At 60.2% G+C, this 27189-nt stretch overlaps 1 protein-coding gene across 5 annotated transcripts in view; it reads left to right on the top strand.

Annotated features, from left to right (window-relative positions):
• KCNQ1 (potassium voltage-gated channel subfamily Q member 1) overlaps window positions 1–27189 on the top strand; it is a 315307-nt gene that overhangs the window by 278776 nt on the left and 9342 nt on the right. The window contains exon 16 of one of the 5 annotated variants that reach the window (XM_088017545.1): window positions 4961–5077. The exons of the other annotated variants lie outside the window; for them this stretch is intronic. Within the exon in view, the coding sequence (XP_087873671.1) occupies window positions 4961–5077 (117 nt within the window). The remainder of the gene's footprint in view (window positions 1–4960; window positions 5078–27189) is intronic. 5 annotated transcript variants of the gene reach the window in all.

Consider the following 27189-nt stretch of genomic DNA (forward strand, 5'->3'; position numbering starts at 1 on the left):
GAGCACTGGGGCCAGAAGAGCAGCAGGAGAGGGGTGGCAGGTAAGACCCCGGGCCCTCGCCCCTCAAGGGTAGTCGGCCCGAGGCGCATACCCCACCACCCCCAGGGGTCCCCATTAGGGTGACCTTCAGCTGTCCCAGCGTCTGTGGTCTGGGCAGTGGGCCTCTTCCCCTATGACAGGATCTGGATCTGGGGAAACCTGCCCAGACACCCCCGGGGCGGTAAGGATTAAACACAGAATCCTTGCTGAAGCCCTTCCCATGGTGCCTAGCCCAACACACGTGAGCTTAGGTGGCCACCTCAACATCATCTGTGGGGCCACACAGGAGTTAGACCTCCCCGAGTCTCAGTTTCCCCTTCTGCTAACTGGGCCTACAGGGCTGCTCCAAGGACCAGAAGGGGCAACTCGTCTGCAGAGGGAGAGGTCACATGGCTGAGACTGTAACCCTATTTGTAATGTAATCGGAAGGGGAGAGGGTCACCAGCGCTCAGGGCTCGAGTACATTGTCACAACAATGACAGAGGTGCCCACTCCATCCCCCAGGGGCTCAGAGTCACTCCGCCAGTGCACGGCACCTCCCACCTCTCGGTCCCTAACACCCTGCTCCTAAGCTCCCAGCCCCAACTCTGATGGGCGGTCAACCTCCAGCATGCGGGGGTTCAAGCCCCAGCCCTGCCCCTAACCCGCAGTGCGACCCCAGGCAGGGTTCTGAGCCTCAGTTTCCTTACCTGCAGAATGGGGGCGGACGGTTCCAGGTCTCCGCCCTGTGGCGGTCCTGAGAAACAGGGTGGCGCGGGAGGGGCCTCACAGGCGTGTGCGCCATCCTGTGGGCGGCTGTGGGGGCGGACGGCCCCTCGGAGCCCTCCCGGCTCAGAGCACAGTGGCCGCACGGCCCCCCCCCCCAGGCAAACCCCACGCCCAGCACCGCGTGCCCGCCTCTCTCCTTCCCCAGCTGTGCCCTCCTCGCTGCCCCTTAGCCTGGCCCCGCAGGGCCCCCTGCACCGTCCCCTCCTTGGGGAAGCCGAATCGGGCAGCCGTGCCCCTGCACTGAGCCCTCACCCAGAAATCTGGTCCTGAAACCCTACTTTCTATTTCAAGAAATAGAAACTCCCCCCAAAATTGCCAGCACAAAGAAGGCAATGTGCTGACTCCCCTACTGGCCAAATCCCAGAGTGAAGCAGCTTCAGGTGCACCTGGATCCAGGGCCCAGAGGCACAGAAGGTAGCAAATGGCTCTCAACAGCCCACAGGTCATGTTGGGTGGCAGGTCCGTTCTGCTGGGCTGCCTTCTGCGCTGGCTGTGCAGGATTTCCAGGATTGGAGGTCGGAGCAAGGCGACCAGGGGAGTGCGGTGAGAATCCTCCCCCTGGCACCTGCCTCCCCACAGAGGAACAGGAGGCCCACCTCCGCCAGCCGACAATGGAGGCTGAGGGGCTGGAACTTTCTGACCCGGTGGGCCTGCAGGACCTGAGTACAGCAGAGGGAAGTGAGGAGTGTGGGCTGTGGCCCGGAGCCACCATCCCCAGCGCTGCTCTGACGGGGCAGCCGAAAGGCCAGGTCAGTCCCAGCAGCAGGGAGACGGGGCCGCACCCCAGAAGCAGGCCTCGTAGCCCAGAAGAGCTGGGGACCCAAGTCTGGAAGCCGCTCCCAAGATGCAGGGCCTCCAGAAGGTCACCAGTTTAAGAAAAAGAGAAAAAAAACACAGGATGCCTCAGATGAATGAGGGGTTTTTGTGTAAGTATATCCCGAATATTTCATACAACATTTTATACTAAAAAAATCCATGGTTTATCTAAAAATCCCAATTTTGATCTGCGCATCCTGTAGTTCGTCCAACACCCCTACTCTGGAGGGTCTCCAAACCCCTCTGGGCCTCACCCCTGCCTCTGGTGTAGGACCACCCCCCCCCCCAGCCACCCCAGGATCGGAGCAGAGAGGACTGTGCGGGATGCGGGAGTATGAGCCATCTGCCTGGGCCTGCACGCACACACTGAGTCCATGTGGACAGACTTCCTCCCTCCTTCCTCCCTGCCTTCCTCCTCCCTCGTCCCTTCCTCCTCCCTCCCTCCTCCCTCCCCCTCTCCCTCTTCTCTTCATCCCTGCTGGTGATCTGGGACAGGGAGGAGGGTTCTGCTCCCAGCCCCACCCTGACAGCAGGACCAGGCCCCAGCTCCTTGCTGCCTGCCTGGCTGGATGCCACCCTGGGACATACACAACCATCCTATCAGCAAAAACAGGCAGGCCCTGCTTGCTCACAGGGTCTGGACGGTCAGAACTAAGACCCCCCACACACTCACAGGGGTCCTGAGTCCCTGACTGCAGAGGCCAGGGCCCTGGGGGGCCGTGGCCTGGGCCACAGTGATGGACTCACCACCGTTTATGTCCTATGGAGCGGCCCTCGGGCATCCGGCTCTTGGCTCTGCTGGGGGACATGGCAGGAGCCAAGGCCTAGTGCCCTCACACAGGGAGCTCCTTGTCTGTTGGGCTAGCCATCCACAGAGGTGAGGGGCTGCAGTGTGCCCACTGTCCCCGTAATGCCCAAAGGGCAGAGGACGCCCCAAACGAGGAAGCCACCTAAGCCGTGGGCACCCAGGGAAGGCTGCCTGGAAGAGGTGGACCCTGAGGTCAGTCAGGTTCTCCATAGCCCGGCGGGTGGGTTTACTAAGGTCATCTGAAGCTGAGAAAGCAGAGGTGTGGAGAGAGAGAAGCAGTGCACCCGGGGGGCACGGGTCCTAAGTAATGGGGAGATGGATTTGGAAACATAGCCTCCTTCCTCTGCAGCCTCTGCCAGGGGCGGAAGGGCATTTCCGGCCGACGGGAACAGCGTGTACACATGCAGCCTTCCTTCCCAAAGATGAGGGCCGGCCCATCCCCAGGGGCGCCGGCCTTCCCTCTCCCCCCTACATTCCTGTCTCCACGCAGTGGCCAGAGGGACGTTTCAAACATAAACCAGACCACGCGCTCCTTGCTCAAAGCCCCTTCTTCCTGGAATGCAATCCAGGCGCCTTTCCACGGCCCGTGGGCCCTGCAGCCTCACGCGTCCCTCCCAGCCTTACCTGCCTGAAGCTCCCGTTTGGCCCGCCAGCCTCCTGGGGGTCCGTCCTCAAGGCCCCCGGGCCCATGCGAAGGGTACGCTAGAGCTGGGCCGTGGCCAGCCAGCCACGTGGCCGTTCCTGCTCCTCCCCCAGCTGATGTGCTGGTCCCCCTCACTGCAGTCAGGTCTCTGCCCCCAGAGCCCTGGCTGGGGTGTCTGGCTCCCCACTAGCAATGGAAGCTCCACCATGTCAGGGCTGGTGTGGGACTGTCCCTCCCAAAGCCCTGTGCCCAGGACGGAGCCTGGTGGGTAGTAAGTGCCTAGCAAACTCTGTGCTGGCCTTGCAGTCCGAATGAATTAACCACGAACAGAGGCCAAATCAAGCCCCCACCCCCCACCCAACGTCTTCCTCTTGGCGCAGGTCAACGGGGCTGGTGGGAGTCAGACGGCATCTGTCCCAGCTCCCAAGTGCCCTGGGCAGTTCAGTGGGGGCTCTGACCACCCCATAAATGTCCAGGGGCCACTTGAAGGCCACACGATCCCGGGACCCCAGCGCTGGCCCAGCCCACATCTGTGTGCCTTTGTGCTCCACAGTCACTGGGGCTCCTGGGGACCCTGGCTCCCCACACTCACTGGGGCCAAGACCAGGTCCTTCCTCCTCCTCCCCCAAGCCTGGCTGCCTTGGGTGCTTGCTTTCTCAGCAAACGGCCCCATGCACAATGTCAGCCAAGACCCTGAGAGTCACCCCCTTCATCCACCCCACACCTGGTCACCAAGCCCTGACAACACTTCCTGTGCCTGTCCCCATGATAGCCCTTGATCTGGGGCCATTTGGCCACATGGAGTGTGTCCCCTGTTGAGAGAGGCAGGGACTAGAGACAGGGAAGGAATAGAGAGAAGGCCAGCATCTTGATCCTGGTCTATTTTTAGTTGGTGGCAGACTGTCACTCCAGAGTCCAGTGGCTGCGTCATCAAGGCCTTTTGATCTTCTTGTCATTGCTGCAAGATACACAGGAGGCAGCTGCTAACTGCTTATAGAAAGAACGAAAGCAGGCACACAGGCCTGGGGCAGGGGTGGGGGCGGGGTGGTGTGAGCAAATGTGGGTGGGCAGCGCGTGGGTGGGGAGGAGGAACGAGGGCTGCGTGGATGGGGGAGAAAGAGAAAGAAAGGGAAGCAAGGAAGAAAAGGAAGGGAGGGAGGGAAGCTGATGGATGGATGGATGGATGGACAGATGGGTGGACATATGGATGGAATGGAATGGTGGAGGGATGGATGGTGATGGATGGATGGATGGATGGATGGACGGACGGACAAATGGATGGAATGGAATGGTGGAGGGATGGATGGTGATGGATGGATGGATGGATGGATGGACAGATGGACGGACAAATGGATGGAATGGAATGGTGGAGGGATGGATGGTAGGTGCGTGGGTGGATGGATGGATGGATGGAATGGCAGATGGACAGATGGAAGGGAGATAGAGAGGGAGCCAACAAGCAAACTCAGTAGAGTAGACCTCAAGCAAGGATTCCTCGGAGAAGGAATGTGTGGGCCCCGAGCCCTCAAGGCCGCCTTCCCTCCCTGTTCCATTTGCCTCAGAGCAAACCACTCTGTCATACTGCCAAGGCCTAAGTATTGAGCCATTTCCCTTCAGGACTCTTCCCTGGTGGTGAGAAGGTGCTCCCCATCTGCTTCCTAGCCTGCCTGACCCCCTGCGTCCGGGGCTGGCTGGGGGCTGGTGAGAAAGTGTGAGTCCAGTCTGCAGCCCTGTCTCGTACACACCCATGCAAGGGCCCAGGGGACCCCGGGCTCAGTGAGGGGCTCTGTGGGCATCTCTAGGTGCTGAAGAGACATGCTGGGGCCCCTCTGCTGGCCCACAGAGTCAAAGGAGGTCCTAGAGCTCCTCCTTCTCTGTACATCCAGGTACCTGGTGCCCCTTCCAGAGCCTCTGGGAGTGGGGACACAGAATCCTGTTGCAGTGGCCAACCCCACGGAAGACGGGGCCCCCAGGACAGCCTGGCCCGCCAGCACCGTCACATGGCACTGGCACCATCAGGCCCCCCAGTCCCAGGCCAGCACAAACAAAAGAGAGGCCCAAGCCTTTCCCTGGAGACCCCCCACCCCCACCCCTGCGCCGGCCGAAAAGGAGCAGGAGGTGCTGAAGGACCCGCTCGGGAAAGAGTAGGGGAAGAGAAGGAGCACCCAAGGCCCCGGGCTGAACTACCCCCACCCCCTCCCGCCAGACTCCCCCGGAACTCTGAGGCCCCACCCTCAGCCGGGGCAGGCTGCTCAGGGGTCTCCAGGCCGTACCCAACAGCTGCCTGTGCTGAGTCACCCCGCACCTGTTGGGGGCGGGGGGTGGCAGGCCTGGGGGGCTGGACCAGCTGGACACATTCCCTGGCAGGCAGCCCCTGGCACTGGGGGGCCAGGGTGTGCACACAGCCCTGGGTGAGGGTCGCCCGTGCAAGATGAATGTGGACAGCTGGTGGCCTGGCCTGGAGAGAGCAATGAGGCCCGAGGCCCTTCGGCACGTCCCCTCCCAGCACGTCCTGTCTCGGGGAGTGAGACTGGATCTCCCTGTTCTGGGGGCGCCCCCCGTGCCACATATGGCACTGAGAGGGTGCACAGACATGGCGTGCGGCGGGCTCGCACATAGCCTGAGAAAGTGCCACGGCCACAAAGACAGCCGGTGGGCCAGGAGCCCCCAGAATCAGGCCTGGGAAGGCGGGCCGTAGAGGGCAGACTGGCGAAGATTGGAAAGGAGAGTAGTGCTCAGTGCTGGTGATGATGAGAGCACCCGGGGCTGTCCTGCCTGTCTGGGGAGGCTTTCGATGGCCATCAGAATGGGGGTTCGGCTGGCCCTTCGGCCCCGCAATCACCCTTCCAAGAATGGCTCCCAGAGAGCCAGGCCCTGGTGTAGGACAGGCCCCCGGGCCGTTCCCTGCGGTCCTGGAGCAGGACCGGCGAGCCACCGTGGTAGGACCATGCTGAGACTCCAGCATGTCGGTGGAGGGGTGCACTCACCCGAGGGGGGCCGCGGGGCCGTGGCTCCCGGGACGGGCTGCGCACTGCCGCTGGGAGCCCTCGCCACCCGCTCATCCCTCAGGCGTGCCGCACTCTCAGAGGCCCCCTGGGACCCCCAGGTACCCTCTGCCATTCTCGGAATGTGACTGCCTTGGTTATCGCGTCTCTCCCCCAACTCCAGGATGCCCCCCAAGCACCACAGACTTTGCTCCGCACACCTCGCCCCGTGCGCAGCCCCTGACACACTGGGCCATGTGTGCTTGTGAGCTACGGCCTGACCCCAGGAGGGGCTGCCCCTCTGCCTCTGGAAGTCGCCCCCGAAACCGAGCTGTCCCCATGCCGTGAGCACATGGAGGTCCAAGGCTGAGCGGGGTGCTCTCGGGGCAGCGGAGCCCAGCGGCTTTCTGCACGCCCCGTGCTGGCCCCGGGTGTGGGAGCACTGTGCCCGGCCTCGTCGCTGCAGGGGCCCAGGCCACGGCGCCACCCGAGCACGCTCCCTTCCAAGGGTTAACGCACGAACTCCTTAGGCAGCAGTGCGTTTGCATCTCACATGAAAATGTTTTTGCAGCAGGCCCGGATGCCAGCATTTTTGTGGTCACAGTCAGATGTTTTTAACTACATTGGACAGAACCCACGACGGCTCTTTCCGTGGCTTCAGCCAGTTTCTGAGCGCTACCTTGAACCCCCGTCATACCCCAGGACCAGGGCCGTGTCAGCGCCCCCCTCCCAGCCTTGTACAGACTCCAGTGGCCCAGAGTGAAGCTGACCCCACCGTGGCAGCCGCCCCTGCCGGCGGGACCCCTTTGGATCCCGGCTGAGCCGGCCAGCCCTCCCTGCACTCCCTCCACCCGCCCCGGGGAAGAGCGGGTTCCCCACTTTCAGTTCCTGGTGCCTTCCCAAGGCCCAGCCGGGGGTCTGTGGCCACGGGGTAGAGCCCGGGGCATCAAGTGGGGCTGTCCCAGCTCCACAAAGGCCGTGGGAGCTTCTGTGGGGGGGGGGGGGGACAGGTGGCAGAGCCACGCTCAGGGCCAGTCCTTCCCACGCAGGGTCCAGAGCAGAGGCGGAGCAAGGCACTTAAGGAAACTCGAATCCTTGGGACGTGCTGCTCAGAGTTCCGACCGTGGGTCGTGGGTTCGTGGTCTGAAGAGTCTCAGGAAACTTCTGGGACACTTTCCCTTCCCCACTGTGCCCCACTCCCTCAGCTTTGTGCAGAACATGCTTATCTGTGTGTTAAATGCCCTGAGAAGGCCCGCAGGAGGAGAACCTACTTTAACTGTTTGCTGTTCCCGAACGACTATCACTCACAAACCGTGTATTCTCTCTTTCTGGCACATACACAGTAACATCTAAGTGAGTAGCTTGTCGGGGAAGTTGCAGGACTGTCAAAAATACACGCAGTCACCCCCGTCTCCAGGCTGTTTCCCACGCTGAGGGAGCCCAGCCTCTCTTGTCCCCCAGAGCGGGACCCGCGTGTGCTGAACCCTGCTTCCGCCTGACATCTGCACTCGCATGCCCCCTCAGTGTGCGGACCCCAGGGCTGCCCAGGAGTGCTCAGAGAGGCAGGCCACGGCCTTTCTCAGATGGACAAGCTGGTGGCATGTCTGAGCCTGATGCTGGGGGCCGTCATCAGATGTCACCACTGTGGAGAGGGGCCCAGAGGGACCCCCATTGTCCCTTCTCCTGCACCGGGTCCCCTGTGGTCGCCACGGCCCACACTTGTGCACACAGCTCAGGCGCCGTGACATGGCCCCCGGGGGGGCCCACCCTGAGTCCAGTTGTTAGCAGCCCAGCTGCTGAGCCCCCACCCCGGCCCACCTGTCAGGCCACAGGTCCTCAGCACCAGCTGCCCGGAGCCCCCCTCCCCAGGCCTTCCCCCAAGCCCGCCAGGCCTTGCACTCAGCTGCCGCCACGGCCCGCACCACACCCGCCCCAACAGGCGTCCCTCCGGCTGACCCCGGGTCAGCAGACTTGTGTTGGTGTGGGTGGCAGCAGCCCACTTGCCACTTCAGAAGGCAGGTGGCGTGAGGGGCCCAGCCTCCAGCCGAGTCATGCAGCCCCCGCCCCAGCCCCGCAGGCCCCCACCTCGTTATGCTCCCCATCCCAGCCTGGACGGGGTCAGGCCTCTCCCGTCCCTTTGAAAAGACCAGCCAGAGAGTTTCTGCCCAGCTGGACCCAGGAGTGTCCTCTCCTGGGCCTCGCTCATTCCCGTATTCATTCATTCATTCAGCCAGCATGCATTGCATGCTCCAGGCATCAGTGGCGGGCAAGATCACGGGGGTCCCGGCCCCCAAGGGCTGTGACCTGTTAGGGAGGACAGACAGGAATCAGGGAAACACGAGTGAGCAAGACAAACTTCTGATAACAATAAGAATGTGGGGGGCTCTGATAGAGGGGCCTACCGGAGGCCCAAGGGTGTCTCTCAGGAGCTGAGGCCAACATGACAAGAGGGAGCCAGCCTGGCAGAGACCAGGCAGAGGAAAGAGCAGGTTCAAAAGCCCTGGGATAGGAATGCAGGGCCTGGGGCCTTTCCCGGAGAGGCCCCAGACCCTGTCCTCCTGGTTCCTTTGAGGATGGGCTTCTCTCCAGCCTGGCTCCGCCCATGTCTCCTGAGTGCCAGCCAGGTACCCGCAAGGGTCTGCGGCTGTGGGGTGCACGGCCCAGGGGCGCTTGGGGGGGGTGGGTCTCGCTAGACTAGCAGGTGCTCAAGTCCACGGTGAAGCCGTTTGGTGGGGGCTCCCAGGGAAGCATTCCTGACCTTCTTGTGCCAGAACCCTAAACTCTCTATCCCCTGAGAGGTCATCCGAATGCCAACCTATATCCATGGGTTGGTTCAACTCGGGAACACCTGAACTCCTGCACCTGCAGATCCTGGGGACCCTCCGCTCCCATCCACCTCAGCTCGCTAAAGCAGGGAGGCTGGGGTCTCAGGCATCACCACTGGCTGCCTCCTATCCTCTCCCATCCCACTGTGCACCCATCCCTCTGCCCCTCCCATCCCAGGGGCACACCCCATCTGTGCAAGAACCATGGTTGGCGGGGAAGGTTGTACACAGCCGTGTGGAACTACAGTAACACGAGATCGACGCCGCAGGGGCTCCCCAGGTGCCTGCCATGCGCCTGGCCCTGAGTTGGGGGCTGAGGGGATGCAGACAAACAACACACCAGAGTACAAGCGAGGGCAGACAGGGCTGGCACAATCGGGGTGGGCTGGGAGCTCGGGCACGGGAGTCACAGCCCAGAACCCATCGGCCCACAGCGGGAGTGGAAGTCAGGTTGAAAACACACCTGAGCCAGGAGCGGGGCCAAAGCAGACCGCGTGAGCTAGTGTGTTGCTCAGCTTCCAGGGTTGAGCTGGCCTTGCATTCTAGAAGCACCTCTGAGCCTCCAGATCCTGTCTGCTGTGTTAAAATGTTGCTGTGGTGATGGGGTGGGGGGGCGGGTGTCGTCTGTGTTTGCAGCTGGCTTTGGCCAGGTTTGGCGCCTGGTTTTATCTCCTATGTTAGGCGATGCTCCGGCTTTCCTGTACACTGGGACACTTTGCATGGGATCCATGTTTGGCGCTTCTTTGGAAATCACCCCCAAAAACTGGGCTTGAGCCCGTCTGGAGGAGGGGAAGTGACTATCATTTCTTCTCTTCCAGGGGCCTTCAGTTTTTGGGATTTTCTCCTCTGTTAGCCACTTTGGGTAATTTTTCCTTAAATAGGGATCCGTCCCATCAAGTCTTTAGTTTTATAGGACATGATGTATTCAACTCACTCTGCATCTAGACTTGCTCCCCGGCTCTGTTCCTAATTCTTTGTTACTTGCTTAATGCTTATGTGTGTTATTGGCTCTCCACATAACCAGCATTTGTTTTTACTGGTTGATTCTGTTTTCATAAAAAGTTTTCTGTTCTGCTAATATCATCCTTTATCCTCTCTTGTTTTTTCTTCACAATTATTTTGGTGTTCTCCCTCTACCTCCTTGAGTTGAAGCTTATCCTTAACCTTTCTGATTTTCTAAAATGCTATCAATGTTCCTCTGAATACCCTTTTGGCAGCATCCCACGGGTTTCTTTTATTTTTTTTAAGAGTTTATTTATTTATTTGACAGAGAGAGACATAGCAAGAGCAGGAACACAAGCAGGGGGGAGTGGGAGAGGGAGAAGCAGGCTTCCCACGGAGCAGGGAACCCAATGCGGGGCTCGATCCCAGGACCCATTCCTATCCCAGGGATCATGACCTAAGCCAAAGGCAGACGCTTAACAACTGAGCCACCCAGGTGCCCATCCCACAGGTTTCAATATGTTATAACTCTTGTTGTGGATCTTTCCAGATGGATTTAATTGTTATTTTATTTTCTCTTTATCCAAAGCATCATTTAGAACTGCATCTTGTAAAGCTCCTTGGGTATCAGTCTTGTCTCTCCCTTTTGGTTATTAATGTCCCATTTTACTTCAAAGTATGGACTCTTGGAAATGCATGGACTATTCCTCGGGGGCCTGAGGAGGTCGTTTCTGTGACCTTTCTGTGCACGTGTGGAGGCTGGTTTGCCGACTGACTTGGACGTGTTCGCGGAGGCACTCAGTTCCTCCACATCCTCGTTTTGTTTGTTTGTTTTCCCCACTGTGGTTTGTCAGCTTCTGACGAGGGCGCCATAGCTGCCAACAGCATTGTGGATCTCCTGATGACGTGTTGGTTTTGTTTGATCTCTCCCGCTCCGCACTCCGGGTGCACATGGGTCCTCCCCACGGATCTGGGCAACGGGCTCTGTTCCTCGCTAGGTTGGCCCCTCTCCCTGTCTCTCTCTCTGGAACCTCAGCCTCTGGGGCCCTCACCCTTCCCCGCTCACTGCTCATACCCTGCTCCGTCGCCACTTTCTCAGACAGGGTCCTCGATCCCTTTCTGTTTGCAGACGCCCAGCCCTTCGGCCTCTCTGAGGACATCAGATCTAATCTGAAGGCCGGTTTGGCTCACCCTCCTCGGGTGTGAGGTCACCCCTGCAGCGTGGCTCTTGCCCCACAGGGAGGGTCGGTCTCCCCCAGTGTTTGGTGACTCCTCATCTCAGGAGGTGAGACCCTGTCACTCGGGAGGTGGTTACAATGTGAGCATTGGAGTCTGAGGCTGCCTCTGCCTCTCAGCACATGTAAAGGCCTCCTGCAGGGCAGGAGTATGGATAGAAAGGTGACCGAGGGCCAGGCGGGGCAAGTCTGGGGGCACACAGTGAGAATCCTGCACCTTGGGTCTTCACACCAGCCCCAACAGAAACTCTGGAAAGGTTTCAGGGGTGGTCGTTTTGTGCTCAGAATCATTGCTCTGGCAGCAGGGGTCAGGGGACACACAGGGGCTGGCCAGGTTGGCTCAGAGGGGATGGGAGGTCATCAGACCTGGGCCAGAGCAAAGGAGGACAGGTAGAGAGCCTAGGGGACACCAAGGAGGAGTGGTCTGCAGAAGAACCCCGGGAAGGTAGGAATCGTGCTGACTTCCACCCCCATGGCCACCAACAGTGTCCCCTGCCCTTATTGTCATTCTAGCCTGTTCATGGTGGCTTCTGAAGTTCTGAGATGGGCCCTGACCACCCTCCCTCACCACCTCCCCCTGGAAGTCCTTGACTGCTCAGAGATGCCACCTTCTTGCTCACCTTCATCTCTTTGCCTGTGACACACCCCCTTACCTGGCTGGTCCTTGAGGTGTCCCCTGGAAGGGCACTTCCTCCAGGAGATCCCAGGCACCTTCCACTGGAACCGTGTCCTTTCCCTGCAAGTGCATATGAGCACTCCGGCCCCAGGGATGTCCCTGACATACTCCCTGGCACCTCACATGGCAAAGGAGACTTTGCAGATGCAACTGAGTAAGGGATCTCGAGATGGGAACTACCCTGGCTTGTCCAGATGGGCCCAGTGTCATCACAAGGGTCCTTGTGGGACAGAGGAGGTCAGAGGGACAAGAGGGCCAGAGGAGGGTCAGAGTCAGAGGAGGGGCTGTGACAATGGAGGCAAAGGCTGGAGAGGAGAGAAGATGCTGGGCTGCTGGCTGCGAAGGTGGAGGATGGGGCCATGAACCAAGGAAGGCAGCCGTTCTAGAAGCTTGAAAAAGCAGGAAACAGATTTGTTCTTGGAGACTCCAGAAGGAGCACAACTCCAAAGACACCTCGACTTTAGCCTCCCGAGCTCCTGGCCTCCCGAGCTGTAAGTCAGTGCGTACAACCTCAGTGTGTGGTGACTTGTCACAGGAGCAGTGAGACTACTGATACAAGCACCGGCGTGGTGCCAGGCCCTGGGGTATAGCAGCAGACAAGGTGGACCAGACCCTGCCCTCGTGGGGGTTGTCCTCCAGGAGGTGGGAGAGAGTGGGGACAGCCGTTCAGTTAGAACCATGCTGAGTGCTATAAAGAGAGCTGGGGGGCATATCACAGGGGTTGTGACCCTGTCTCAAGTTAGCAAAGGCATCCTGTGGGAGCACCCTGTGATCTGAGCACGAAGCATGTATGGAAATTAGGTAGACTACGCAGAGGGATGCAGAGAGCCTCCAGACAAGGGGCGGCATATGCAAAGTCCCTGAGGCAGGAGGGGACATGCCTGGCTTGTGGATCTGAGTGGAAGTAGAGGGCTGAGCACAGGCCAAGGGAGAGAGTGGGGTGAGAGAGGTGAAGTGCCAGACAGCGCTACACCCTGAGGGTCCTCTCAGAGTGAGGACAGTGGGGTACCCCAAAGGACGTAAGGCAACAGAGCTCTCCATTTACAAGATCACTCTGAAATTCAAGAAGATAATGTAATCATTAAGCCAGAACAGGATGCTGTGAAAAAGAAACAAATAGAGAATGAGAAAGAGCCCCTGGAAATGTAAAATAGGCTGCTGAATTAAAAAAAAAAAAAAAAAAAAAATCAGTAACAGTTGAAGTAAATCTCCCAGAAAGTGAAATAAGGACAGAGAGATGAAAAATAAGAGGGAACATCCAGGAAGCATGGGGTCGACCCAAGGAGACCCACCACCCAACTCCCAGACATTCCAGGAAGGGAGATGGGAGAAGGCTGGGTGGGGGTTGGGGGGGGATGTAAATGAGAGGAGGGGCCACCCAAGAACCTGGTGCTAGATAGAGTAACCACTGTGTCCTCATGCCCTTCCACCCTGGAACTCCCAGGAATCTTCCTAAAGAACTGACGGGTGACCTACCAAACCGCTGGCTGGTCCTCAGTAGAGATTTACAGAAACACCTTCAGACTTCTGAAGGAAAACTGAATTCTATACCCAGCCAAAGTGTCCGTCAAGAGTGCCATATTTTCAGACACTCAAGAGTCATAAAATTCTCTTTTCATGCCTTTTCTCCGAAAGTTATGGAGAGTGTGCCCCAGCAAAATGTGGGAGAAACCAGAACAGAGGAGGCCCTGGAGGTGGGCAGGGAAAAGGCAGGGTGGCCCCAGCCCAGGCTTGAGCAGCGGACAGCAGCTCCAGGGGAGGCCTCCCAGGAGAATGAGTGGGGTGGGCTTAGAAGTAGACCTGGGGCAGCAGGACTTCTGAAACAGCAGAGCATCGTGGTGACAAAGGCATTGCTAGAAAACACAGTGGGAGACCATGGACCCTGTGGCTCCAAGGGAACCAAGTACTGGGCACAGATCACTGGACTGAATCAAAATAACAGTGAAGCTATATGGGGAAATGGGAGGCCCGAGAATCATAAAATGGTGTGAGAGTTCCATCCTCATCTCCTGCAAGGAAGGATGTCTAAAGTTGATACATGGGGGAATCTCATGGTGTGCATGTTTCTTAAGGCTGATGAGGGAACCGCCCAAGGGGAGCCAAGCGGCTGTCCCATGAGTGGGACAGGGCACAACCTGGGCCCCATGTGCTGCTTCTTCTTCGTAAGCTGTACAGTGAGCTTGTCCTTTGGGTTACTGAGCCCGGCCACACTCACCCCCATGTAGTCACCTCTTCCCAGAAGGGCTGCTGTCTGACTGGAACATGATGTGATTGCAAAGGGACAGGGGAGACGGGGACAAATGAGGGGCCATGGCCGAGGTCCTGGGAGGGAGAAGGGAGAGAGGACCAGAAGGGTGGAAGCAAGAGGTATTTAGGAACAAAAACCAAGCCTTGAGTGGTGGTTGGGTCAGGGGGAAAGGGAGGGGCATCATCAGGAAAGCCCACCCCCCAGGCGCTGGTTGGCCATGCAGTCAGGGAAGGGAGGCCACTGTGGTCCCCAGGCAGGAACACGGCAGGGGATGATGTGATGGGTCTTTGAGATGCCTGCATGGGGGAGCCCGCCTGCAGTCAGGGCGTGAGGCCCAGAGGAGAGGTCCGACCTGGGACACGGACCCTGGAGAGCAGTAGGGATGGCACTTCTGAAGAAGGGGCATGGACAGGGTCACCAGCAAGAGATTGCAGGGGCAGGACAGTGAGCCAGGACTGGACCATCCACGGGCCACAGAAGGACGAGCAGATGCTGGAGCACAGGCTGTAGCCGGGGCTCAGGCGTCCCCCGAAGCTCAAGGGAGCTGGCTTCACAAAGGGGTGCCCCATGCCCCCCAGAGGACAGGAGACAATGGGTCCACCCCATTGGGTATGGCCACACAGAGCTGTGGAATTTCGTATTTGCTCTGACTCCACTCTGACCTCATTGGGCCCTGTGCTGGTTGGGGATGTAAATCACACCACCTTGGTCACCAGGCCCCCGCATGCTGCCGCTTAGGAGGTGCCTCAGAAACTCCCGTGGTCTGAGGGGCCTGGGCGAGGTGGGGGAGCGTTTGGGGCAAGAACAGCCAGGAGTCCACAGAAGCCGGCAGAGGGGCCCGATGAGGGGAGCCAAGGGCCTGCTCCACTGTCCACGTGTCGGTTTCTGCATGGCGTTGGTGCAGGAGGTGGCACGCTTGACCACAGCCTGGGCCTGAGACAGAGGTCAGATGGACCTAGAGAGGGATATCCTGTGCCCAGAGCTGGTCACAGAGGAAAATAGACCTAGAGAGGGTGGGAGCAGCTGTTTCCCTGGGGGGTGTCCGAGGCCGGGCCCACACTGGAGCCTCCCTCCCACTGCAGCCCCAGACAGCGGGTCCCTGAGCCTGGGCCTGCTGCCCAGCTGCCGGAGCACAGACCTGGACCGGCGGGGAAGGGAGGGAGGGCCTTCCAACCCCACACGTTCTGAGTCCTCCACCCACCCCAGCTCAGCATCCTTCCAGGGATTCCTGTGGGAGAGCTCCGGGGCCCAGGTGTCAGAAAGAGGCGCTGAGGGGGGCAGGAGCGTCTACGGGCATCCACTTGCCAGCATCCCTTGGGCACTTGCTGCCAGGAGGCCCCACCCCAAGTGCCTGAAGTTACACCATTGGCGCTTCCTTCTTTGGGTTAGATGTTGTCTTCAACAAATATTTTCTGAATGTCTGCTATGTACTAGGCTCTGGGAACATGGGGGAAAGTATGTGGACCTGCCCTTGAGGGAGTAATGTACAATGGGGCCATGGACAGTAAACAGACAATTAATTATCTTCTGCAGAGAAGGAGGGAATTCTCCCAACACAGTTAGTCATTCACACTTCAGTGTGAATGAGTTTTTCCTGTGCTTTCCTCAGTAACGGACTGGACCGGGGTGGCTGCACGCTCCAGAGACTGGGGTGCGGGTGGGGGGGTGGTCAGAGCAGAGAGGAGCAAGGCAACAGCTTCCCACAGAAGCTTCCCTGGCTCCCAAGTTCCCAGGCTGCATCCCGGGGGCCCCCCAGAGGCCCTCCCGGGGACCCACCCCCACCCGGCCTGGTCTAGGCTCCTCCTGCCCCCCGTACCCTCTCCCTGAGGCCTCACCCTCCCCGCCATCCTGGAAACGATTTTGTTGTCTGCGGAGATCATGTGTAACTGCCTGTGAGTTATAAGTCTCCGGAGCAAGCAGCCTGTTACCTAACCAGGCCTGGCTCATGCCAATGTCTTGAGTAATTATTGGGGGGCGGGGGGCCATCCAGCCCACAGCAGAACCTCTCCGAGGGAGTGCTATTGTTTTTCATGTCAGCTGCATTTTAAGGCTACATTTCACGTCAGCTGTGACTTGGAAGGAAAGAGGGCCCAGCCTTTGAAAAATTGAGAAATTGAGACCGGGGTGGTGGAGGGCAGCTTAACCCTTCGGGCCCCCAGTGCTCCCCAGCTTCCCAGGGTTGCCTGACAGAGAGCAGGCTTGTTGGGGATCAGAACCCGTGGCCAGGCCCGGCAGCCGCCACTTGGCAGCGCTGATGGAAACCGCCGTGCGGTTACGCACAGACAGTCACGGAAACTCGGGAGGACGGCAGTGTTGGAGGCTGCGCCAGGCCTGGCCTCTGAGCCCTTCCTCCCTCTGCTCCCACGATCAGCGGCCAGGTGCCCACAGTGTGCAGATGGCTCTGGGGTCGGAGGGAGGCTCGCCCAGCCCACCCGGCCCCGCCACCGGTGGGTCCCCGGGAGCACAGAGAGGGGCGCAGGGCATCTGCTTCCTCCCCAGATCCATCGACCAGTGGCTCGGGCAACTACCATGTGCCGGGAGCTGCGCCAGGTGCTAGGGAGGCCGCGCAAACCCCTTTCTCAGGAAGCTCGGCCCAGGGAGGGACCAGCAGGAAGCCCACAAGCGCCAAGGATAGAGCAGCGAGGGCCAGAAGGAAGAAAACCCCAGTGAGTGAGCAGTGGGGTCGGTGGTGGTAGCAGGAACCAAGTGAGAGACTCATGAGCCAGACGGGCACCCAGGAGCTGGGGAAGGGCTGCCCCAGCCGTCCTCGGCCCTCCTGACACCTCATGGTGCTGACGGCCAGGCTCTGACCCCTGCCAGAGCCCTGGAAGCTTCCCGTACTTTCTGATATTGAAGGCTGCACTGACTCATCTGCTTAACTGTTCCCTACATCGTTCAACAAACCTTTACTAAGGGGCCAGGGACATCAGTCCTGAGGTCCAAGGGTGAGGGACAGAGGACTCTGGCGAGTGGGACACAGTGAGGGTGCAGTGCTGGCAGGGCCTAGCAGCCCCATGAGGAGATGGACTCTGATGGGAAGGTGCAGGGGGTTTGAAGCTCTAAGCCCAGAGGGGACACGCTCTGATTCACATGCATCTGAGCTGCCATGTGAATGGGGTGGGGACACCAGAGGGGGCACAGAGAAACCGTTGGCAGAGGTGACAGACTAGGTTCAGGGCAAGGGATGGGTCCCAGCTGTTGCCAAGACAATGACACCAGTGAAAGTTACTTGGTGATGTGCTTCAGCAAAATGAAGGGAAAACCAAAAAAGACAAGCAGAGGATCCAAGAACCAGGAGAATCCAACACCAAAAAGTTGATAGATAAATGATAGATAGATAGATAGATAGATAGATAGATAGATAGATAGATAGATAGATAGATGATAGATAGATGATAGATTGATAGAGAGATAGATAGATGATAGATTGATAGAGAGAGAGATAGAGAGATAGAGAGAGAGAGAGAGAGATAGACCAACCAGCCAAGAAAATTCTCAACATGCGGGGGAAAGAAGTTCTAGTATTACAGCAGTTCAGCAGGCCTGAAGAGCAACCAGTCCTCTAAGGACCGTAGGAAGAAATTTCTAGGAGAAAAAAACAATAAAGCTGATAGATTGCTGGTGTTCTCAACTGAATGAATAGAAGTTTTACAATTCTGGCAGAAAGTTCAAGAATGAGCTAGTGACAGTCAATCAGTAGAGCATGCAACTCTTGATCTTGGGGTTGTAGGTTTGAGTCCTACATTAGGTGTAGAGATTACTTAAAAATAAAATCTTAAAAAAAAATTAAGTAAAACATGAAGGCAATTCTTAATCCCAGGGAAAACAAAAAGTTGTAGTCATAGAAGACCACATGACTCAGCTGAAAACCTCATTTATGTAGGCATATAAAGTTACATAATTTTTACACAAAATGCAAAGAGTAAATTTTTTTTTTAAAGATTGTGTTTATTTACTAAGAGCACAGAGGGAGAGGGAGAAGTAGACCCCCACTGAGCACGGACCCTGACACAGGGCTCCATCCCAGGACCCTGGGATCGTGACCTGAGCTGAAGGCAAACGCTTAACCTACCAAGCCACCCAGGCGCCCCACAAAATATTTATTTAGTCTAGAACTGCAACATATTGAGAGGATAGGGGAATGGCAAAAGCAGAGGATCTTAATCTCTCATCCTCCACGTTAGGCAGTCACTAGGTAATGCCTAAAACTGCAAAAGCAAAGAATCAGTGTAAGCCATTGACTTAGAAATACTAAGGTAAAGCCAAGAGACAGCTGAGAGGGTTGGGGAGCTGCCTCTGGGGATGGAGGAGATGGCACCCATAGGAGCTCCTCAAGTGGGTTTGCTGGCCGGTGGTGAGAACACTCTAGAACGGAGGCAGTGATGGTGCAGGCGAATGGAAGGTCTGGCAGTGCCGTGCTGAGGAGGAGGAGGAGGAGACGGTCAGCAGAGGAGCAGGGGCTTCGAGGGGGAACGGGGAGGGTGTGTTGCCAGGTTTGGGAAGAGCCGAAGGGTGGGTAAGGAGGCGGGCACTTCTCGCTCCGTGGGCGGAATTGGAGCTGACAGGTGCCTGGGACCGGAGCCGGAGGGCTGGGACGGTGTGAGAGGGGCCAGCAGTGAGAGAGGAGGGCTCACTAGTGGGCACCCACTCCCCACCTTTAACTCAGGGTGACAGAAGGAGAGGGGCTCCTGCCCAGATGGGCCTCCCAGAGCTGTGATCCAGGTGGTATCAAGGATGGTCTCCAAGGCCCCTGGATCTAGGCACAAGTGGGGAACCTGCAGGCTGTGACCGTAGGTGACCTGGGTCTTTCTGGAGGCCAGCAGACCACACCCGATCTGGTCCCTGAGGGTCCCCCCCACACCCGGTGTCCTGAGGAGCTCTTCCTCCCAGCCCCAAGAGCAGGAAGGGTGGGCCAGGAGCCACAGGATGGGGCCTGAATCTCTCATCAGCCCTCAGGTCAGCCTGGGCCAGATGGGCCCCCAGCCAGCCCCCAGCCTCCTTCCTGGGTAGAGGCCTCCCCACACTCCTGCTCACCTTCCGAGCATTATGGGCTTTCCTGGGAGCCCCCACCACTCAGCGGCTCTCGGGTCTCTGAGCTCCCGAGGATACCCCACGTCCATCACCACTGGTGCCCTGGCCAGGGGCGGAGTTGGGCTCCCTAAGGTCACAGCTTTGGTGTGGAGGCTGGACTGAGGTGGGCACAAGAGTGCAGGGGAGTGGCAGTAAGGGGCGATGCTGTACCCTGCGCAGGAGCTGCAGGTGGCCTGGTCAAGTGTCCATAAGGGTGAGGCGACGCCATGCTGAGGAGCATCATTCTTTGCTTTTCCATTTTGACTGGTCCCCATGCAAACTCCTCCTGTCTGTGGTGGGTAGGTGCCCCTAGGTAGTACGGGACTGCCTGCCAGGTGGGGGAGGAGACCACCCACAGCTCTCCCAGAGTCAGGAGGCTGGCAGAGGGGCTGCTGGGCCTTTGTGATTAGGGGAAGCTCTGGGTCGAGGGTTCATATGACTCCCCACAGCACCACAGGAGTCCCCCAGGAGCTGGCCACGTAGAAAGGCAGAGGACCTGACCCCTCCTCATTTCCCCAGATGGTGGGAGGTCTATGGGCTTCTGGAGAAGCCAGCATATTAGAGGCCCAAAAGCCACAGAACAGGGCCCATGCCCTGCAGTGCCCACCACTCAGGGGCTAGTGTGGGCCCTAGAACCCCAGGGAACCAGGCTAAGGGAGGCCCCTGTGTCCAGAGACTGTCTCTCTTGGCCTAGGCGGCCTTTGCTGCAGCCCTCCTAGCCTCCACCCAAGGTGCATGAGGATGGGGGAGGCAGAGGCTGAGCCAGGCCCCCCACCTGCCCACAGACCCCAGCCCCACCTCTTAGGACACAGCCCCAAGCAGGACCCTGGAACTCTGGGGATTTGTGCCCTCCCCCAACACCTCTCTGAAGACCACCTTGATCAGTGGGTCACCTGAGCTCCAGGAGGGGCCCCTGGGCACGGCCACCTCATTGTGGGTCTGCCCTGGGCCCCTGCCCGCCTGGCCCTGCACTGTTATTGTTGGCCAGTGGCTGTGAACGTGAACTACTGTCCCCGTGACCGGGGGGAGGCTGCCGTGCAGGGGGTCAGAGACTGGCGCAGGTCCTGGGGCGGGCAGACCTGACCCTCCGTCGCCTCTTGGAGCACCCCTTCACATTCCTGTCTTACAGAGCCCGCAGCACAAGCTGGGATAGGTGACCAAGGGCCACGTCCCACGTCTGCACGTGGCCAGGCCTGGACCGTTGACGGGGCCGTCGGCTGTGCCCCACCACAGAACAGGGGAGCCCATGTGACCTACCGGCGGGGGCCCCAGGGCGGGACTGCAGGCAGCAGTGGGGGGAAGGTGGGCCAGGGAGCAGGGACGGAAGGGAGGGCTGGGAATGTCCGCCTGCCTGGGAAGGAGGGGTTCTGGGAGCAGAGAGGGAGCAGGACCTGCCAAATATGTCCAGATGGGGCTGGAGCACTCGGGGCCTGGCCTGGAGCCCCAGCGACTTCCTGCCCGCCCACCCTGCTCCCCCACCTCCTCACCCACGTCCCAGACGGTCGGTCTCAGGGTGGGGGCAGGGCGCAGCAGCACCCCCGCTTAGCCGCAGGGTGTGTGCCCAGGGCCTGGGCACCCGGGCTGGGGGTGGACAGAGGCTCGGGTCCACCCCCACACATGACACGGAGCACCTACCATGTCTGGCTGAGGCAGGTGACCACCCAGGCCCCCCTAGACCTGCACCTCCCTGTGAGCTGGGTCCTGGGGAGGCGCCCAGACCCAGCGATGTGGGAACCACCCCAGGCCCAGCCATGAAGGGTGAGGGAATTGAAGGGGGTAGGTGGGCAGGGCACGGGCAAGGTAGAAGGTGGGGTGCTGGGCATGGCGCTGAGATGCCACGGAGGGGGCCCTGGAGGGGCCCTCGTTGTTCTCAATAGCTGGAGAAACAGCTAGAGATGTGGGAGGCCTCACAGAGCCTCTCATGCACTCCCGCCCCAGCCCAAGCCTCCGGGAGGCCCTCTCCCCACTCTGCTGGGGCTGCCGCTTCTCAGAGGGATCTGCCCGGGGCGGCAGCTGCACCAACACCCAGAGCGTGGATGTGGGGCTTGCCTCTGAGATGCCGAGGCCCCTGCCCCAGGGAGCCAGCCCCCGGCAGAGAGAGGACAGGCTGGGGGGCGTCTGGCTCAGGGCTCTGGGCCTCACAAGTCAGGAGGGAACAGGCTGGGGAGGGCGCGGTCATTCCCACGAGGTGCGGAAGGCACACCCAAGCCCCCAGCCGGGCCTCAAATTCCAGGCAGGACACTGGGCTTGAGCCTATAGGGGAGGAGACCCCCGTGACTTCCCTAGGAAGGCAGGTTCCGGGAGGGGGCGCAGCCCTGCCATCGGGCACGTCCCACGTCTCCCGCCCCACAAGACTCTTCCAGGTGCCAGGAAAGGGGCCGGATTCCAGATTCCAGGCCTGGCCACCCAGCCCCCATCTGGGACCCCAGCCCAGAGCCCTGGGGCCCCAGCCTCCAACCTGGTTCCAGCCTCAGGGGAGACTGATTCAAGGAATCTTGTCCTAGGAGCGTGAGCAGGAAGTGGGGGTGGGGGGAGCGGCCCTGTGCTGGGTCCCAGCCCGGGGGCCCGGGGGCCGGGGGGCCGGGGGCCGGGGGGCCGGGGGCTGCCTGCCCGTCTAGGTCAGCCGCAGCTGCAGCCCTGCTGAGTCATGGGACTGCTGTCTCCAGGCCAGGACCAAGGCGGGAAAAGCAGTGAGGCCGGACGCCCCGGCCCCTAGAGGGCAGGCAGGGCCCCCCAGGGACTGAGGGCGGCCAGTCTGTACCTCAGCTCTTCCAGCACCCCCCTCCCTGAATTCTCCGGGTACCAGCTCCCCCAGCGCCCACACCCAGCGCAGCCCTCAGCCCCACTCTGGTGGAAGCCTGTGAGTGTGCACACAGACACACATGTGCCTGCACACTCGTGCAGCCCAAGGCCCTCAGCCCCTCTGCTGGTCGCCCCCTCCCTGGAGCGGTTGTGAAGAGTTCCGGCGTCCGGGGCTGGTTATTCACTCGTTCTGCACATCTTCCCTGAGGACCTACTATGTGCCGGGCCCTGGGCTAGCAGCTGCAAGCAACGGGGCAGGAGCTCCCCCCCTCAAGGAGCTGACCGTCTGCAGTGGACGGAGACAGAAAAGGAGACAAGTCAGCCAAACAGTGAGGAGTGCCAAGGACAGGGCAGCAGATAGGTCGTGGACATGCCAGGGCGGGCCCTGAGAGGGGCATCTGAGTAAATATCTAAAGGAAGGCAGAGGGGCGCCTGGGTGGCTCAGTTGGTTAAGCGACTGCCTTCGGCTCAGGTCATGATCCTGGGGTCCCGGGATCGAGTCCCGCATCAGGCTCCCTGCTCAGCAGGGAGTCTGCTTCTCCCTCTGACCTTCCTCCATCTCATGCTCTCTCTCTACCATTCTCTCTCTCTCTCAATAAATAAATAAAAATATTTAAAAAAAAAGATGTTTGAAGGAAGGCAGAGGCAGCCTGAAGCTCATTGAGCCGAGAGCCTGCCTTACTGGCAGCGGGTGCAAAGGGCCTGTGGCAGGACTAAGCCTGCACAGAAGGCCCACAAGGATGGAGCAAAATCAGCAGGGGCAGCAAGGAAGGTGTGACCAGATTGTGATGGGCCTCAAGGCCCCAACAGTGACCCTGGCCTTGGCACTGAAGGTATAGGGAGCCCCCATTTTAACATCCTTCCCCTGAGGCCTAAGAGGGGCCCTGGGACCGTAGGTGGGAGGCACCTGTGGCATCCAGGAGTTGCTGGTGGCTCAACCCAGAGCCACGGCTGTGGGGGGTGGGGGTGGGGGACAGGAAGGAGGCTCAGATTCCAGGTGGATTTGCTGGGCCCCGAAGGTCTCCAGCCTTGACCATGTTGGTGCCTCTGGGGCTGGGTCAGATGGCAGGTGTGAGAGAAAGGAGCCGGGGCGGCCCCAGGATCGCTGCCCTGACCCCTTAGCTAAGCAGGGAGCCCTGAGAGGAGCAGCCTGGGAGAGACTTCAGGTCCAGAGAGGACTCGCTGAGTCCCACACGCCTTGACACCCTGGAGGGGCGGCCGAGCAGGCAGGGGTTCTGCGGCCTGGGCCCGGGAGAGACGGGCGGCCGCGGCCACAGATGGCAAAATCAAGAGAGGGCTTCCTTCGTTTTGATGTTGGGGATGGGGTGTCTGCTGGTGGAGGGAGGGGCATGCTGGTGATTTGGAGAGGGGAGAGAGGGCTAAACCGGGTGGCTGCTCTCAGAGGGACGGCCTCGGAAAGCTGCTGGACGGCCCCGAGGACAGTCCAGGCCAGGGCGGAGGACCCCTCTCCTGCAGGTCCTCGAGGGGCAGAGCGGAGAAGGGTGCGGGGCTCTGGGGAAGGCGGCAGACAGTGGGGGGTGAGCGGGCCGGCAGGGGGACCGGCCGGCTGAGTCCGGGGAGCCCCCTGGGCTGGATGTGGCCGGGGAGCTACACGGCCAGACAGAAGTGATCCCTCCTGGAGGCTACGGGGTGGGGAAGGTGACAGAGACGGCTAAGGGACAGAGGTGCTCGGTCACGGGTCAGTGGTCTCGGGGGGTTAAAGACACGTTGGATGGGGCGCCTGGGTGGCTCAGTTGGTTGGGCGACTGGCCTTCGGCTCAGGTCACGATCCCCGAGTCCCGGGATCGAGTCCCGCATCGGGCTCCCTGCTCGGCGGGGAGTCTGCTTCTCCCTCTGACCCTCCTCCCTCTCGTGCTCTCTGTCTCTCATTCTCTCTCTCGCAAATAAATAAATAAAATCTTAAAAAAAAAAAAAAAAGACACGTTGGAGCCGGGGTCATAGGAGACCCCCCCCCCATCTACGGGGAGGCCCCATCCCAGGAAAGGAATAAAGGAAGCAGAAACCTTCATCAGGAGGGGAGGGTCGTGGCTCCAGGGTTGACTGTGAGCCCCAGGGGCACGGAGGGGGCGGCGGGGGCAGAACGGCAGGTGCGGGGGCCACGTGGAAGGGCCACTGCAGAGCACGGCCTTGGCCACGGCCCCCAGAAGACCCGTTCCGGGAGCAGAGTCCCCTCCCCGGCATCCCCTGCGGTGGGCACAGGGGTGTCGTCAGCCGAGCTCTCGGCCTCCCCGCCCCGCTAGGGACACTGGCCACGTGACACCCCCCGAGCCCCCACGGGAAGGCCCCCTGCATGGCCGCCCTGAGGAGCCAGCTCCGTGGACATGTTTCAACAAGGCGACCTCAAACCTGCGTTGAGTGAAAACAAGCAAGTAGAGAGCCACAGTATCTCATGTTACCACTTACGCTAAAACCTGCCGCGGAGGGATTCTGCACCACGTGCACAAGCCGGGGCTTTGCCGGGGCTGCAAGGTAAACAGCAGATCCCTGCGCCGCCGACCTGGGAGAGGAGAGGACCCAGGGAAGGTGGGCCTGGTCAAAGGGGATGCTTCTTTCAAACGTTTTCACTTTTGGGGGGACAGTGTTCTTGAAGAGTCCTTCTGTCATACAAACCTGGTGAACAGGCTCGTCTAAAGGCAAGGACTGTGGCCGGGCAGAGCCGTGGGCCGGGGACGGGGCACAGCGGGCGCTCTCCCAGAGGCTGGCGTGGGTGCACGGGCCGCAGCCATCCGGGGACGAGGCGGTGGGGTGGGTGCTGTCGGGGAGCAGCCGGGGAGGCTGGTGCAAGTGTCCCGAGAGAGGACGTGGTCCCAGGCTGAGTAGAGACAGCGAGCGTGGCCCGAGAGAACTGTCCACCAGGCTGGGGGTGCCGCCAATGTCAGGGGACAGGGAAGTGGTCAGAGGCAGCTGTGAGGTGCTGGGGAGCCGGGGGACACAGTGGGGTCTTCTCCCCCAGAGACATTCACAGGCCTGAGGGGCTGTCCAGGGGAGCTGGACCCTGCCCCCAGGAGACCCAGCCACATGCTCACGGACCCCCATTCTCAAACGGGACCCTCACAGCTGCCCTACACTACGGGATGGCCCCACTGTCCCCTCCCTGTTGGGCCCAGAGTTACCCAGCCAGTGAGGGGTCACGGATGGCCTGGCTGTGTCCCTGCTTTGGGAGCACAGATGTTTAGGAAGCAGACAATGCAAGCGATACCCCGGTCAACTGCAGGGCTAGAAGGAGAAGACCAGGGAGAAGCCGGCAGGTGGACCAGGAGGGAGCAGGAAAGAGACCCTCCCCTTGGGGCTGGAAGAATGAGAAGGGTCTGCGGGCTCGGCGGAGGAGTAGATTCTTCCAGGAAATGGGACCGGCTGGTGCAAAGGTCCTGAGGCAGGGAGAGTTACGGCACATCCAAGGAACTGGAAGAAGGCAGCCTGGGGCATGAAGGGGCAGTGACTGAGGTGGACACAGGGCCCAGATGAGGGACCCTGTGGCCAAGGCGGGGCTGTGTCTTTATCCCGAGAGCAGCGGGGAGACCTACAGGGGCTTTATTCGGAGCAAGGACGGGCTGTGAGGACGGCGGCGGTGGGGGGGGCAGCTGGGGCGTTGGCCAGGGAGAGCTGCAGGAAGGGTGAGCTGAGTGTCGAGGGGGCACTGCTGGGTGGCCAGGAGGCTGGTGGGCTTGGGGCCTCAGGGTGGGGGTGTGGGGGTGGCCGGGCCCGGCCCAAGAGGCCGTTGGCAGATAGAACCCACCTGCCAGCCACTGCTGGGCCTGGTGTCACCCTCCCACCCAGCCCGGAGTTTGGCGGAGGCGGCCAGGCACTCGCTGGCTCCAGGTACAAAGTGTTCTGCCCGGCGTCCCCCTGGCTTCCGGGACTTCGAGGCCCGTCAGAGGGGCAGTGCAGGAGGGGAGGCGGGGGGTTGGGGAATCAGATGCCGGTGGGGCCTCCTGCCGCCAACACAAACACGGCCTCTCGCTTCCAGCCTCCGTCTCCAGTCTGCCCTACATTCCCGCTTGCCCGCCGCCCCCCCCCCCAAGCAGAGAGGCTGTGTCGGCCCAGCCTAGGGCTGCCGGACGTGGGCAGGGCAGGCGGCCGCCCCTGCTCGGCCTCCGTTGGCAGGACCCCCCGGAGGCCCGGTGAGGGGCTGGCCCAGCCCATCAGGGAGGCCCGAGCCCCACCCAGGGCCTCCCCCCAGCCCACCCGCCTGATAGCTGTGGGTCCTGGCCCCACCACCCAGGTCTCCTTCTGGGGCCCCTATAACTCTACCACTGACCCCCCCCCCCATGTCTCATGAGCCTTCTCCTCCCTCAGGTGTTACTGGAAGTCCACGGGCAGCAGCCTCGGTGGGGCTCGGTGGGGCTGTGGATGTGTCGGCCCCAGCGGAGGCCCAGGGGGAGGGCAGGGGGCCGAGGGTCCAGGAGTATGGACTGCGTCGATGAACACAGCACACACAGACCCTGCAGGGCTTTCATCCTAGGGCAGCGAGGGATGGGGGGCAGCAAGAAGCAGGTGTGTGAGGTCTGGAGGCCGGGGCCTGGGTGGCAGCTCAGTGCTTCCGGTACGGAACCCGGGAGGCTTCCTGGAGGAGACAGCAGAAGTGCAGACGAGCTAAGGGCACTAGCCACGTGCAGCCCAGGAGGATGCTCCTCACGGGGCAGGAGCAGGGACAGACCAGGGGCCCGAGGCTGGGGCTGACAGGTGGGTGATGGGCTCAGACCACACAGCGTCCCCCTCCCCACCCAGCCACCACGATGGGATGTCTGTTCAGACCTCAGAGGACAGTCTTCTCCCAGTTCTGAGCAGAGGAACCAGATCCCTCAGACCGCGAGGGCCAAGGGCGGAGGGCGAAGGGCGCTGGCATTGTCCAGGTGAGCTGGTCCACGCTTCCCTCACAGCCTCTCCGGCCGGCCCCCCGGGATAGATCGACTGAGGGGTTTCACCTCCAGAAAGAAGGGCCCTGCTGTGCACCGATGGCTGAGAGCAGAGTGTGTTATAAGGCCGCCATTACTCATGTTTTCGTGGGGACACGAGGAGCTTAGCATGTAAAAAGGGCCTTCTGTTTCGGTGGGGAAAAGGTAGGTTATTCGGTAAAATGTGGTGCATCAGTGGTCTGACATTCAAAATCAGTCCCACGCCAATCAAAGATTTATGGGTAAGGTACAAATCCAAAAAGCACTAGGAAAAAATGTTTCAGTGTTGGAATGGGGAAGGCCACTCCACATGTGCACAGAAATCTAGAAACCATAAAGGAAAAGAGGGATAGCTCCCACTCCATGAAAAAGCAAACGAGTCAGATTTTTGTGCAGCAAGACAAAAAATAATAATTA

The sequence above is a fragment of the Eumetopias jubatus genome, unplaced genomic scaffold (genome assembly GCF_037043125.1).
Source record: "Eumetopias jubatus isolate StellerSeaLion01/CBP00866 unplaced genomic scaffold, mEumJub1_p1.0 scaffold_13, whole genome shotgun sequence".
Taxonomy (NCBI): Eukaryota; Metazoa; Chordata; class Mammalia; order Carnivora; family Otariidae; genus Eumetopias; species Eumetopias jubatus.